This window comes from Pteronotus mesoamericanus, unplaced genomic scaffold (genome assembly GCF_021234165.1).
Source record: "Pteronotus mesoamericanus isolate MK-2021 breed Mesoamerican mustached bat unplaced genomic scaffold, CSHL_Meso_final scaffold_174, whole genome shotgun sequence".
Lineage (NCBI taxonomy): Eukaryota > Metazoa > Chordata > Mammalia > Chiroptera > Mormoopidae > Pteronotus > Pteronotus mesoamericanus.
Genome location: NW_026555309.1, coordinates 20446275 through 20462724, shown reverse-complemented (window position 1 = coordinate 20462724; position 16450 = coordinate 20446275). Strand labels below are relative to the sequence as shown.

General features: G+C 41.4%; 1 protein-coding gene across 2 annotated transcripts in view; it reads right to left on the bottom strand.

The window, feature by feature from the left end:
• Nucleotides 1-16450, bottom strand: part of GRHL2 (grainyhead like transcription factor 2) — a 137471-nt gene that overhangs the window by 39413 nt on the left and 81608 nt on the right. For both annotated transcript variants that reach the window (XM_054590326.1, XM_054590327.1), the window contains exon 8: nucleotides 7484-7578. In XM_054590326.1, coding sequence (XP_054446301.1) covers nucleotides 7484-7578 — 95 coding nt within the window. The remainder of the gene's footprint in view (nucleotides 1-7483; nucleotides 7579-16450) is intronic.

Below are 16450 nucleotides of genomic sequence, written 5' to 3'. Positions count from 1 at the left end.
CGAGCTGGGGACCTGGCCCACATGCACCCTGACCAGGACCTGAACTGGCAGTCCTTTCAGTTTGCGGGACAATGACCAATCCACTGAGTTATACCAGTCAGGGCAATTGTATTAGTCTTTCAATTTTCATTTGAAAATTCTTAAGTTAAAAAGTTGAGGAAAAAAATTTTAAAAAAAGAGTTTCCCCTCCAGAACTCTCCAGCACTTTATGTTCATTAGTGTCACTGTCATTTTCTACTTTATATGAAAGTATTTACAGCTACGTCTCAGTACCCTACTTAGCCAAAACTTTCTGACAGCCGATACTCTGCTTGGCTTATCTGTCCACGAATTCCCACTGCCTGGCCCAGAGCATGATATGCAGCAGGCATACAGCTTCGAAGAAACGATTACCCTTTGCCAGATAAGATAATGTAGAAGATGCTACTACTAGATCCTCCCAATACAAAAAGTCAGTGTATAAAGAGCACATGCTTTAGACAGCCCAGGGTGGGAATTTCAGCTCTGCTATGCATGAGCTGTCAACCTTAGTTAAGCTTGCTAACTTCTCTGGGCTTCACATTCTTCAATATTTCCATGAAAAATTATATCCACTTAAAAATATGAGTACTGAGTAATATATAAAAAGCAGCTGGCAGAGTGCCTGGTGTATGGTATCACTGAACAAATATTAACTATGGTGCAACTAACGCACACACCATCGGTCTATGAAATCCAAGTCTATAACCTAATTCTCTGCACACACACAACAGTTCATGCATGTAAGTTACACAGCACTAAGCAGGATTCAGGTCAGAAACCATGGATACTCTTCACTCTAACAAAAAATCAAGCTGTTGATATCTTCTTCAGTGAGATGCCTTCCAAAGATTATTCCTTCTATATGTGAATTAACCCCAGTTTTATAGCCTTTCCTGCCATCCATTACCTTATAAAACTGGAACAAAGGCATAGCTTTGTTTAAGTTCAATAGCAAAGACTCCAGCAAATGTTTATCTTTCCCTTTTAAAGCTTCCATCACCCACGCCACGCCCCAGCAAACACATAAAAATGCCATTTGCCCTGCTTCATGGTGTGTATCTCGACCTTTTAAGACCCCTCCCAGGTGCTTCCCCCAACCCTTCTTTATTTTTGAGACCATCGAAGATGCTCTAGAATATTCTCTAGCCTTCCATAAGATAACCTGTTTAAAATTGGGTCCTACTTCAGCAAAATAGCAGGGTGTAAGTCTTTTCAAATCAGTGATATCAATGCCATTTTATCCTAGATTGTCTCGTGAGCAAAAATAGAACTCCCTGGGAAGTGGGGAGGGGACGACTGGGTCACGAACCACTCAGCAGCCTCTGGCTAGTCATTTGGTTTCTCCCTCTCTCTTTTTTAATCCGTATCTGAGGATATGGTTTTTTTAATTGATTTGGGGACGGGGGAACAGTGGGGAGAGAGAAACAACAATCAGTTACCTTCCTTACACAATCTGACTGGGGATCAAGCATGCGACTCTTTTGGTGTATGGGATGACCCTCCAACCAGCTGAGCCGCCTGGCTAGGGCTGGTTTCTCTTTTCATCCTGCAAATCAATATTCATATATCTTTTCCTCTCCCTGGTATCCAGCACGAGCTTGGCAGAAGGACACCGTCCATTGAGGAACGTCCCTTGGAAGGCATGATTATTGAGCCTACAAAACTGTTCTAAGGCTTTGTGCTTGACACACAGTGGGAGCCCAATAAAAACTGATAAAATTTTTTAGACCAGAAAGAGATGTTGAAAGAGAGAGAAAAGGAAGGAGGGAGTGAAATAATAAATTTGGGACAATTTAATGGATTTACCATGATTTGGTACTGAATTTCAAGTCACCCTTTCAATTAGCTTAACTTTATTTTCCACTCCAGGAGGCTGAATAATGTGCAGTGTGCGAGAAAGTCAAAACACCTCTATTTTGTCCAATTTACTACCTTTTATAGGTTATAATCAAAGCACTGTCATCCCCTCTTTTGAGCAACTAAAACTGAGACAATGAGGATAGAGGGGCTGTTTGGTTTGTTTTTTTTTTCTATTCATTAGCAGCTAATGGAGGAAAAAGCTAACCTGACTTGCTTGCCGCTGATTGTACCTGGAAAAGACAGCACTGGGGAGAGAGAGGGTTGGCCTGGACATTGCATGGGAAAAGTCAGCAATCCTATGCGATGGCTCTAGTTCTGTCTTACAATGCAAAGCAAGTCATGGCAGGCGCCACATGAAATGCCCTGCAGACAGGGCAGCCATGGGCAGTGCTGTGGCATCGCAGCAACTTCACTTTCTTCCTTCAGGGTGAATCTAAAAATATAGAAGAGAGCTTTTTACTCCCAACTTTTACTTGTATTTGCCTGTTCATCCAGCGGACTCATCTTAGCACATCCATATCTTCATCCTTCACACTGGGTCTCAGGTATTATATGGTATCTCTTAATATCAGGGCAAAATCAGACACAAAGGCAGTAATTTAAGGAAAATAAGGTAAAAATTTAAGGAAAATAGGGCCCAGAGGGAATATCAGCATGTATTCCCTCACCTTATTTTTTTTATAATGTCAAAAATTACATGAAATCTCTTCTACAAATCCAATTTATCTAAAGCATCCAAAGGGACCCAAAGTTAGAGAAATCTACCCATACAATAAACATTGCTTATATGTAAATATTTACTTCTGATTTACTAGCTTGCTGAATGTGGGTTTTTGTTTATTGGACTTCTTATGTTGCAAACATAAAGCAGCTAGCCACTGTGTGACTTCTGCAACTTTCATTTTCTCTGATAATAATCATTGTTCTTACTTTGAAATTTTTTTATGCTGTACTTCCTGCATGGTATTGTGAAAGAAACAAAACAAGACAAAAGAGTAAGGACTAGTCTTCACTGTTCACAGCAAGAAAAAAAAGCATAAAAAGAAAAGTGCGTGGAAGTTATGTAAATGAATATAAAATAAAAATCTAAACACCAAGGAAAGGAGCTAGATATAAATGGGGAGTGGAGAATAAGTGTGTAAAGATATGGAGAAGAAAACATTGATATTTTACAATATGAGAAGGCGTACATTGATCTTCAGTTAATACAGAGTGAGGTAGTAATTATGCCAATCACTAATATTAGGCGGGCATGTGCGTGCGCGCGCGCGCGCGCGCACACACACACACACGCACACACACACACTCACACACAGTTGAAGATGGCAAGGTATCCTAAAAGTCCTCACTTCCAAATCCACTAATCCATCTGGTCAATAACACGTATGGTACCAACAGGTAATGTAGTAGGGCAACCAAAGATGTGAACAGGGAGAGACCCGTGTGCTTGAAGTGCTGGACCAGTGAGGCCATCTTGGTGGGGACGGGGGAGGCAAAGGGTGGCAAAAGCAGGGTGACTTGATTAAACTGCTTTGCTCAAGAAAATGGGCTGTTCGTTTGTGTTCTTTCTTTCTGGACCTACATACTTTGTACCTTATATATATTTTTGAGGAAGAAAAACATAGCATACTTCGGCCTTTAAAAAAAAAAAGGAGAAGATTTTCCTCTATTGGGATGGTTAAGAGCATGGACTCTGGACTCAGAGGGACGTGGGTTCAAAGTCCACCTTTGCACTTGCCTAATCGTGCAGTACCCAATATGTATAGGAACTTGATACTTAGTGGAATCAGAATCTGAGATGCACAGGAAAACGATCCATGACATCTCTCAGCCTCTCTGCTCCCCACCCCAACCCAATCAGGTGTCAGTCTTGCCCACCCACAATCTCGCCACAAAAATTTGTTAACGGATGAAAATATATATATATATATGCGCCATATATGAGTCCTTAACTCTTTCTAAAATTGCAACAACTTCCTTTCTAAAAGTTCCTCCCAAGTCCCCAAATATAGGAAGAGCATTAACCACTGATCTTGAAAGCAGAAGGCTGGACTAGCCCATCCCTGAAGCCCCCAGCCCCTCTTGCAGCGCAAAATGGAGCGCGGAAGGAGGGGCAGGGCGGCCTCCCCGAAGTGGGCGATGGCTCTGCTTCTGCAAGCAGAGGTGCTGGGCTAGAAGGCTGCAAAGAGTAACCCTACAGAGAAAGAATTTCATATTACTGAACTGCAATAGGTTTTTAAAATAATCTTAGAGACAGAAGGGATGGGCCAGTAGTGGATTTCTTTGTTTGCTTCATGATTTAGTGGTGCTGGTAGTAAGGAAGGAGTAATATTTTCACCGACTCCAGAACATTCCTAAAGGCCCGGCTGCAGAGGGGCGAGGCATAGAAACGGGGAAATTGGTATGGTGGTCCAGTGAAAAGGCGCAAAAAAGGAAACTTGTTCCTCAAGGCACTAAGGAGCATCTGAATGCTCAAGTCATTCTCCGTGGTCACGTGGGAGGGGCCCGCGTAACACACGGAGGTTGGCTTCATCCTGAAATCACAGTGAACAGAGAAAAGACACCAGACAAAAATAAACGGTGCCGTTTCAAGAATCTCCTTAGAAATCTGGGAGAAAGGGGAGCCTCTAATCAGGGTTCGCTGTGCTCGCGCTCTGGCGCGGGGGGCGGGGGGTGATGTCACTGCCCGGAGAAAGACAGCCCCGGTGCCGCGAATCTGATTGCACTGCTCTTCACTAACTGGGTAGCGTCTTGCCTGGGAATTGCTCGTCTTGGGGATTAGCGACCAATAAATCTGCTTTGTAGGTACCAGTGTTTGGCTAAGGGAAGAAAGAAAAATAGAAATAGCTTTATAAATGGAGTCATGTGAAAGAATGTCGCATAGCAGTCCTCTATTAGAATCAGATGGATGGGACCTTAATCATGTCTATTTGATTTGATAATCTGTCCCTGCTCCCCTTCCAGCTGAGGGAAGCAAAGCTCAGAAGGGAGAAGGCGCAAAGCTGACTATTCCGGTGCCAGGACTACTACCTGGGTGCCTGAACCTCATTTTAGTGCCTTTTCCTCTGTATCACCCACCGCCCCATCCCCCCATCAATGCCAAGCTGTAACAGGACGGACAGGGACTCACAACCTTACCCACTGAGATGTCACCCGAGTCATTCCCAGGGACCCAGGGACACCTGTTCACATTACACAAGCGTCCAGACTGCACAGACGCTGAGGGGGAAAAACGTCCCGTTGGAGACTAGTTCTACCGCTGGTGTCATTGTGCAGAAAGACACTGTGGCACAACCAGCAAAACCGGTTCTGGGGGGAAGAAGCCAGTCATAGTTCTGCCAGGACCAGGCTGCAATTGATACTAGGAATCAGGAGTTAATTCCCAAACCGCATGTTAATTGTTTTAACACTTTCCCCAGTCAAACTTTTTTCTATAGTTCAACTAAACAATGAGAATTTCACATCCTTTCCTTTCTTCTGTTCCTGCTAAACGAGAGGTAGAAGGAAAACATAGGTCAACAACAATAACGACAAAAGGAGAAATGTGCTCTGGAAAAATCTATCACCTTATCATTAGCTCTTGATTATACATATGTAGTAAGAAGATCAAATACTGGACTGTTGTTTATTTGTTTGTTTTAAATAAATGCACCAAAACTTAAATATCCAAATAAAACTATGGTTTAACATAGTCATCTTGGGAAGACATATGTTTTTCTCAAATGATGCTGCTGTGGCTCAAAGTTTATTTGTGGTGTCTCTTCTGACACTGACTTCTCCAAAGCTGGTCTTATAGGAAAGAATCTCCTTTTTAACCCTAATGTGCTATTGTCCAATTTGTTGATATGGATTTATATTTATATTTGGCATTTTCTTTAAAGGGTCCCTATTGACACATAACAGTTCAGGCATTGACCCACTACGCGCATCCCCACAGATGGCACAAGGATGACAGTAGGGCTCCGGCGGCGGCGGCTCACCCTTACAGCGCGTTTACACTGACAGGGCCCTTCCAATGCGTGGACCCCGCCATCTGCCCAGGGATCGGCGGAGGCCTGCCTCTCACTCCTCGCACTTGCTCCACGGTCCCTGGGTCGCCCTCACCGGGTCTCCTCACCACACCACATTTGGTATGGCAGAGTGACTTGGAAAAGTTTGTCCTGTTTTATTTTGTTTTGAGTAAGGGAACTGAGTGAGGCTCGGAGAGGTGGGGGTGGCTTGCTGAGGATTCTAACCCAGCCCCGCTGGGCCTCGTACAGATGCCTTGTCTTGATCTAGCTCAGCAGCCGAGCTTCTGAGGGCAAGGGGCATGAGGAACACAGAGCCCTTGGGCGAGGGACTTGAAATGAACCCTAAGAGACAAACGTCCCTACAGCTCTGTGCGGGCCTGACCGCCCACGCACGGCAAGGCCTGCGTCGCGCCCTCCGCGCTGAGCCCCTGCAGCCTTCTCCGGGCTGCTCCGCTCTCCGCCGCCGCGTGCCCATTTATGTCGCCTTTCTTGGGCCTAAAGCCAGTTTCATTTAAATTGTTTTATACCTGAGTGAAATGAGACAGTGAGCAATTCATCTTCTTCTGTAAATCCTGCCCACAAACTCCAATCCAGTTTCCTTTCTCACCCAGCCGTCCCCCAGCTTGCAGACAATAAAGCATTGAAGGGAGTTGTTTACATTGACCTTTCCATTAGTTTGAAGACAGAGTTTTGTTCACGCCCTCCTAGGTGGTTCTCCACGGAGGTACAAAACAAACTGAGGTTTCATCTGGAAGCTTCCCTTTGGTGCAAAATAAGGATCAAGAATCAGAAGCTATGCAACACAGAAAAAAAAAAAAAGGCACAGCAGGAGAGTTTGGAATTTTCATAAACTCAAAGAGACGTGTGCTTAGGAAGCAAATTGGGTATCAGCGAGTTTCACTTTTTCACCTGGGCAACAACGGTAGACAGCTATCCTCAGGGCATGCCTTGCTGGAGAGTTTACAGGTCCCTTTTTAACCATACTGGCACCAGAGAGAAGTAGGAAAAGCTTAAGCAGTCATCAAGGGGAAAAAATGGCTCAGGGTCACAGGGGGCACGCCTCAGGGACTGAAGTTCAGAGACCTGCCACCCTGCCCTCTGCCCCCTCACTCAACCAGGTTACACTTGGAAGGAATTGTGGGGTCAGGAGACTTCGCAGGCACTTCCCTATGAAAACATTACCTCTGAACACCTTGCTCCCTCTGAAGCAGGCTGCGGTTAGAGAGGGGCATGGGAAAACGTGCAGTGCAGGTAGAAAAGAGTCCCTGGCCCATTCTTTGCCAGCCCCAAGGGCTAAATCAGGGCCTGGAGGCTTGGAAGGGACGTGGGTCTTGGAGGAGTCCTTGGGGGACCACGCAGGGACACATCTGCCCTTTTCTCCTTTACCCCCAAAAGGCAATTTAGCCGAACAGAATTGGATGGTTGTGACTTCTAGAGAAAGATAGTAAGTTCATTTCCCTTTGTTTTGGCTCAAGTTAACAGATCTTTCCCTACCTATAAAGCCTTTCTTTAAAAAAAAAAAATCACCTGCAGAGAAAGGACACATTACCTTAAAGACCTGAACAATGAATCAATGCTACTTTTTTACCCACCTTTGCCTCCTCATTCACGTCCCAGGTAAAGGAAACAGCATTATATGCAATCTCTTCAATGTTTCCAATTGTATTAAAGCTCTCCTTGTAATCCGCTGTAATGTTAAAAAAGAAAATGGTTTTAAGAATAAGAGTTACCCAGTGACATGTCAATTTTTTCAGTGGGGAAACTGAAACTTTGCCTCTTCTTCTAGTGGTTTCTATGGCAACAGTCAAGGATTCATGCTGGCTGATATTCTTTTACTAATATCTCTAAGAATGTAAACACGTTCCTCTATTAAAAGACTAAATCTAGGTGAAGCAATGCTCCTAACTGATTTGTGCTTTAGTTTCATTTTTTACTAGATTTATAAAGTTTTTCTTTTTCCCCCCCGAGTCCCTTGTTACCTACCCGTTCCTTCTCCTACTCACTTCCCTGCTGCTGAAGTTTTCTGGGAGGGACAGAGCAGCCTACGGGGATTGTTTTGTAGAAACCGAACATTGTCTTTATCAGCCAGGCAGCGTCATCAGGACTTGGGTGACGGAAATTCCAGGACAGGACTGGAAAGCCTTTTTTTATTAACTTCCTTTTGAATGTGGGTATGGAAAGTTAAAGTAATCATACTCAGCTCGCTATCATCACCTGTTCATTCAAAGCCCTCTATTCTTCTATGTATGTGGTATTTATTTATTGCTTTTGATCCCCATCATCCACCCTTACAAACACAATAGTTATTAATGTGTTTGCCACATATTGTTAAAAGTCGTGTTGATTTGTCTTTGTACATAGCTTTCATTTTCACCAATTGTGTTGTGCTACAGTCAGGGATGCCGGATCCAGGAAACATTTGGGATATGCTTATCCTTAAAAAGCATTTGGTTTTTTTACATCAAAAATTCAAAGGTAATTGGGCACCCTGTACTTTATGTGGCGAACCTAGTTCTGGACCTTTCCTGAGCTAACTACACACCTATTTCTAACTGCAGCTGCGTAGAACTCCATGGCGACCGTCAACTAAAATTTATTCCCTCTCCTCAGAGACGGGCCCTTGGGTGGTCTCCAGCTCCCTGGTACCACCAACGGACCTGTGCTATACACCTTCATTACTCACTGTCTCCACTGTCACTGCCTCAGTTGGCCTTCAGTTCCAGACATGATATTCCTAGTCTAATGCTCATTGCTTCCTGAGGTTTCTAGCTTATGCCTACGATCTGGGCCACCCTCCACCCCCCTCTACACGCACATACTTTTGGCCTCCTTAGAAACGACATCCTGCCTTAATTCGGTCCTTTGTGTACTAAATAAATATCGGTCATGTCCTGCTTGGCTGGCATCATGGTAAAACCCATATTCTTTTCTCGGAGGCCTGGTTTATTCACAAATTGATCGCCTAATCACAGATGTTCTTTCTCTCTAAGCCTCCATAATTAATTGTCTAAAATGAAACTGTGATCATGTGCTTTTTATAATTTATTATAAGGCTAAATCTTCTATCACGACCCATTGTATCCTTTACAATTAGGCACTGCACACTACTCTGCGCATTCACACGCCACCTCACAGTGGCGGTCAGAGGAAGACTCAATTGTAACGATACTGGAGGTCTATTTGTTTATAACATCTTTTCCCTTCTGAGTTAGCATAGGAGTTAGTTACTATGACTGATTTTGAGGATGTATAAAGTACTCATTGTCCTCAAGATCTGCTGTGTGCCCGGTCAAATGGTTGTTTCCTCATCCCACATTCTGCTAAGTTACCACGCTACTCGGGGCTAGCGGCTTCTCGAGGCTCTAACAAGTTCCCTGTTAATGCTTTAAAATGTTGACGTCTGCTCCCCAAAAGTTCACGTGTATAGTCATCTTTAGCTGTTTACTCCTCATTTGTTGCAAAATCTAAGTTTATGTCAACCTTTACCAAAATTCTAATTACCTTCTCTTATTAATATAATTTCTTCTGTTTTGTGAATTAGGTTTAGAGTAGTACTCCTATTGGCTTTTTCTTTCTATAATACAAATAATAAAAGTCTATAAAAATAAAAAGTTTAAAATAATCCACAATAGAACAGTTTGTTTTTATTTGTTGTTTTTTTAAAAAAACTCCTTATTTCTGGGCCCTGATTGATGGTTAATCACAAAAATACCTACTTGGAGGTGCCCTCCGAAAAGACACTCCTGACTCACTCCTGAGACTCCAACAAGAATTCTATTTCCCCTGTTTCTCACCAAATTTCTACTTTGGGGCCAGTCCCATGGATACAAAGTGGTACCCTAATGATGTTATATTTGCATTTCTTCTCCCAGCTATGAGTTCACGTATCTCTTTGCTTCCCACCTGTGTCCCCTTATGTAAACTGCAGGCTCAACCCCTTCTTCCATGTTTCTATTGGTTTCTCAAGGAAAACTTGGAAGCAAAACTATAATCTTTACATTTTAAATAAAGCCAACACACTTTACTATAAAATCTTTTGAGTTCACCAGAGGAAAGTCAGAGGCCATGAACAAGAAAAATATTTAAAAGCAGCCACAATCTAATCATTCACAAATGACCACTGCAAACACATCTGTATATACTTCATGTTTTCTATCTCAGTCTGTCTCCCTTTCTCCAAAATTTGTAAATATTTGTACACAATACTGTAACAATTATTTTTAATTTGCTTTTTCCCCTTAATACATCTTCAGTGTACTTTTAAATTTATTTACTTACTTACTTACTTATATATCTTTAGAGAGAGGGAAGGAGGGAGAAAGAGAGGGAGAAAAAGATGAATGTAATCGATGGGCTGCCTCTTGGACGTCCCCACTAGGGACTTGACTCGCAACCCAGGCACATGCCCTGACTGGGAATCAAAATGGTGACCTTTTGGTTTGCAGGACAACACCCAACCCACTGAGACACACTAGTCAGGGTCATCTTCAGCACCTTATAATGCCAAAAAATAAACATGTGAAAAATACTTTTAATAACCAAATATCATTATATTAGATAAAAATGAAGTGCCATAATTTTATTTTGCTCTTGTTAGTCACTTAAATGATGTCCAATACTTTACTACCTTAAATATCACTTCACTATCTTTATGGCTAAATATTCATATATATTTCATTAAGATATATTCTCAGAAGTGAAATTTATAGGTCAAAAACAAGTATATTTTTAAGGCTTTTAGTTTATTTTGTCAAATTGTTCTTGGAAAAGTTGAGAAAATTTATATTCAAAATGACAGTGTATTAAGTTCCTGCTCCTTTCCAAATTGGTAGGCAAAACAGGCTAACTTATTATCATATTTTTAAATTAAAAAATTTCTTCAATTATAGTTTATATTCAATATTATTTGGTATTAGTTTCAGGTGTACAGCATAGTGATTAGACACTCATATACTTTAGCTAACTTATGATTTTAATTTGCAATTTCTTGATTGCCAAGGAGGTAGAACCATCTTTCATTTGCTTTCTGGCTCTTTGTGTTTCTTCATATTCTTTCTCTTTTGTTTTCATATTTATTCATTTACCCAACAGCTTCCTGTTCTGCCCTATGCTCATTCTTCTCTTAGAGTACTCAAATTTTCTTATTGATTTTAAAGTAAATGTTTAAAGCTAAGAGATAAGCAAAAGGAAAATCATTTTAAATCCTATAAGCACAGAATAAGGCTTTATGACTGTATTGGGGATGATTTTAAATGCAAATTTGTGCTTTCAGCAGATCAAACAATCTATTAAACTTTTGAAGAGTGAAGCAGATCACTGCATTTAAAAAAAAAAAATTAAGTTCCCAAATTCTTCACAGCTATTTGTTTTAAAAGAAAGTCATGCAACTTTGTTTTAAAGTTTTTAATAAACATTTTTAAGAAAAAGTTTTTAGATCATAAATTTAAAAAACAACTATTATATCTAGAAATAAAGGCAAACCAAAATGGTTTGATCAAACATTTATCCAAGATCTCATAAATTGCTGCATAGTAAGGTTTTATTTTTCCGTTGTTCCTGCAACTGAAACTTAATCACTTTAAAAAATGCATTAATTAGTTGGACATAGAGATGGCCAATAGACATGTGAAAAGATGTGCAATGTCACTAATCATATCATAGCTGTCAGAATGGCTGTCATCAATAAATCAACAAAGAAGTGTTGGCAAGGATGTGGAGAAAAGGGAACCCTCGTACACTGTTGTTGGGAATGCAGACGGGTGCAGCCACTTTGGAAAGCAGTATGGAGCTTTCTCCAAAAAATAAAAATGGAACTGCTTTATGACTAAGCAATTCCACTTCTGAGGATATATCCAAAGAAACCTGCAACACTAATTTGAAAGACTATATGTACCCCTATGTTCATTGCAATGTTATTTGCCGCAGCCAAGATTTAGAAGCAGCCCAAGTGCCCATCAATAGATGAGTGGATAAAAGAGTTGTGGTATATGTATATAATGGAATACTACTCAGCTACTAAAAAAAGGAGAAGAAGGAGGAAATCTTAACTTTTGTGACAGCATGAATGGACCTGGAGAATATTATGCTAAGTGAAATAAGCCAGCCAGGAAAGACAAATACCATATAATTTCACATATATGTGAAATGTAATGAACAAAATAAACTAAGAAGTAAAATAGAAACAGGTTTATAGATACAGAGAACTGACTGACAGCTGTCAGAGGGGAGGGGTGTTGAGGGACTGGGTGAAAAAGGTGAAGGGATTAACCAAAGAAAAAAAACTAATAGACACAGACAACAGTATGGTGATTATCAGAGGGAAAGGAGGATGGAGGAGGTAGAAGAGGGTAAAGAGGGGATAAATGGTGATGGAAGGAGATTTGACTTGGGATGGTGAACACACAATACAATACACAGATGATGTAATATAGAATTTTAGAGAATTGTACTCCCAGAGACTTCTAGTCAAAATGGAGGCATAGGTAATCACAGCCTGCCTCCTTGCACAACCACAGAAAAATTACAGCTAAATTACAGAACAAATATCACTCAGAACTATCAGAAAATCAAGCTGTATGGAAATCTGACAACTAAGGAATTAAAGAAACTACATTCATCCTGCAGAAACGAAGGACGCACTAACTGAAGTAAAGAACAGTTTACAGGGAATCAAAAGCAGAATGGGTAAAACCAAGAATCCAATCAATGATTTGGAACACAAGGAAGAAAAAGACATCCAATCAGGACTGCAAGAAGAAAAAAGAATCCAAAATATCGAGGATAGTGTAAGGAGCCTCTGGGACTACTTCAAATGTACCGACATTTACATCATAGGGATGCCAGAAGCAGAAGAGAAAGAGCAAGAAATTGGAAAGCTATTTGAAAAAATAATAAAAGAAAACTTCCCTAATTTGGTGAAGTAAATAGACATACAAGTCCAGAGAGTCCCAAACAAGACGGGTTTAAAGAGGACTACACAAAGCCACATCACAATTAAAATGCCACAGGTTACCCCAGCTGATGTGGTTCAGTGGATTAAGTGCCAGACCAAAGGGTTGCCAGTTCAATTCCCAGTCAGGGCACATGCCTGGGTTGCCAGCCAGGTCCCCAGTAGGGGGCATGTGAGAGGCAACCACACATTGATGTTTCTCTCCCTCTCTGTCTCCCTCCCTTCTTCTCTCTCTAAAAATAAATAAATAAAATCTTTTTTTAAAAAAAATGCCAAAGGTTAAAGATAAAAAGCAGCAAGAGAAAAGCAGAGTTACCTACAAAAGAGTTTCCATAAAACTATGAGCTGATTTCTCTCTTTGCAGGCGAGAAGGGATTGGCAAGAAGTATTCAAAGTCATGAAAAGCAAGGATTTACGACCTAAATTACCAAAGCTGAGCTATCGCTTAGAATCAAAGAGCAGATAAAGTGCTTCCAAGACAGGTAAAGCTAAAGGAGTTCATCATCAACAAACCATTATTATACGAAATGTCGAAGGGAGTTATTTAAGAAAAAGATAAAAAATATGAACAATAAAATGGCAATAAATATCAACAATTGAATCTAAAAAACAAACTAAGCAAACAAGCAGAACAGAAACAGAATCATAGATATGGAGAACATTGGGATGGTGGCCAGTGGGGAAGGAGGTCCGGGAGAGAATGGGGGAAAAGGTGACTGCGTTAAGAAGTGCAAATTGGTAGGTACAGAATAGGCAGGGAGATGTTAAGAGTAAGTATAGGAAATGGCGTTGCCAAAGAACTTACATTCATGACCCACGGACATGATCAATGGCAGGGGGATCGCTTGAGGGAGTGGGAGGTGCTGGGTGGAGTTGGGCAAAGAAGAAAAAATTGGGACAACTGTAATAGCATAATTAAAAAAAAAAAGAATTGTACACCTGAAACTTATATACTTTTATTAACCAATGTCACCTCAACAAAATTATAATTGGCAGAAATAGGTTTTTAAAAAAATGCACACTAGTCGAATCTGACTTAAAGGGAGTCCTTATTAGTCTTAGTAATTTGCATGCAAAGGGACAACCCTAGAGTGCAAAAAGCTGGAAGCATCAAGAAGAACGGAACTGTGGGAAGAAGAAACGGGAGTCTGTCTAATGAAATAAAAAGGAAGTTGATCTCATTGTTAAGTCACATTGCCGGTGATAGAGCTGAACTTTCCAGGGTCCCCTCTAAGGCTGTGTGCGTCCGTGGAATGTGAGAGTGAGGAGTAAGGGACTGCACAGCCAGGGACATTCTCTAGGGTCAGTTAGGACGCCCCCCCATGCAGAATGAGTCTGGGTTCCTATACCTTACAGGCTTGAGTGGATGTTCTATAATAGTGCTTCTCAAATATTGGGGTGCATCAGAATCACCTGCAGGACTTTGGTAAAATGTGGTTGTCTGGGCCCATTCCCAAAGATTCGGTATGTCTGGGATGTGGTAAAGAATCTGCCTCTCTAGCAAGCTGGCAGGTGGGGCTGATGCTGCCGGTCTGACCCTCAGACTCCACTTTGGGTAGCACTGTTCTATGGCAAATTCAAATGACTCAATCCTTTGGGTGCATTTGCTTCATTCCACAAATGACCTTAGAAAGAACTGCTGTCGTTGAGGACCTACACGAACGATCAATAAAGTCTATGTGACAGATTATTCTCTTCCTAAAAGATTTCCCCTCTTGGGTGGACACAAACAGCACATAGAGGAATACCAGGCAGTTACCTATACGGTGAGGCTTGAGTTACCACTTGCTCCAAGAAGGCTGCTTGTTCTCAAACCTGCAATCCCATTCTTAAACACTCATTCCTTTGGGTAAGGGCGTTGTCATCTGTTGACATTAAAACGCAAATATTCTTGGGATAATAACAACTGCCACAAACTGAGAACTCACTGACTGTCAAGGCCACATCAAGCTTACCAACATGACCTCACCTAATCCTCACACCCACTCTGTGAGGTAAGTGTTAGCACCCTCTCCTACAGAGAAGTTGCTGCTTGTAGAAAATCATGTTGCTGGTAACAGGCCAGCCTGTGATTTGAATCCAGGTCTGTTGAGTGCCAAAGGCCAAACTTGTTACCAGATATTAACACCTTGTAAAGAAAAATCACAGCACATCCTATGTGGCCACTGATTGGGAGAAATGTGCTGAGGAAAGTTCGATGAGGCAGAGGGATGAGCCATTTTTGGACAATTGCAAATTCCTTGACAGAGGAGGGCTAGCTGGGGCGGGGCGGGGGCGGGGGCGGGGGGGCTGCACTGGAGAGAAGCAAAGAAAGCATCTCCATATCTTGCAGGCACCACAAAGGCTGAAAGAAAAGTTCAGAAGCTGGCTCTTTGGGAAAAACAAGGGGGTGGGGGTGAGGACAAATTTGACGGTGTCTCAGCAAAGGGCTGCAGAGAACAGGTGACTGCATGATGGACGCTTTCCTGTCTGTTCCTGGCAAGTTACATTCTACATGGAATTATGGGATTGCATTCTATTTTAACTGTTATGGGCAGCATGATGGTAAATCATTTTGTTATCTTTTCTGCATATGATCAGTGGTGTATGTGTAAGTGTAATTCTGGAATGCCGTCAAAGGCCTTTTTTAATTCTTTCACCTTAATTAAGTTTCACATGCTTGGTAAATTATAACTACCCCTTTTAATTATTTTTTTTATATATTGTGGGAGATTAAAAGGAATGGTATAATTAATATAAAAATTGCTTCTCTTCTGAAAGGTGTGGATTCTGTCTGGACTGGTGAAATAATGGATCTGGAATGCTGAAAATAGCTCAGGGCACTATTGCGATGAATTCAGTGTGCATACACTGCAGTGTAAGATTTTTTTTTTAAGTCAAGAACTCAGGGTTTATATATTTGAGAACAGGATATACAAAGAATCCACTTATAGGTTGGCACCCAAGGCACAGGAAGAAAGGGCGCCAGTGGTAGAGACGCACAGACCTGAATTTAATTTCCTTCCTCCTTGCGCCAAGCCCTGCAACCTTTAGTGAGTTATGGAACCTCTCTGAACTTGTACTTCCTCATCCTCATAAGACAGGCAATATTTAAGACCACAGACCCTGCCAGTACCACACTGGGTGGCGGGAACACTGGTCCCTACTTTGTACATCCCACCTGACCTCAAACATCTGCTCCCCTCTATCTGCAAAGGTCAAAGAAGGTCAGCTCAAACTCAGAAAACAGTCAAGGGTCATTCAGGAAGATTCACCCTAACTTGAAATAGGTAGAACAAATAAACTTTAGTCCAAGTAGGTTCTGAGACTTTTTTCTCTTTTTCAAAATAAAAAAAAACCCACAAAAAACAAAAAACAGCTCCTTAAAACCCAAAAGAATCACAAGAACTCTAATGAGTTATTTCCTTTTTAATGCTTTCTAATGCTTTGCTTTGAAGTAAACAAAGCAAAGTGTGTTTACTTCAGTGTTCCGGCCCCTTGAGCTGACTTGTAGAGGCATTAAATGTATTTCTATCACTTGGGCCTAGCCCCAAGCAAATGATAAGAAGAGCACCAATTTTTAGGAAGAGAGTGTGTGCTAAATATATTTCACACATAATACCTTGGACAA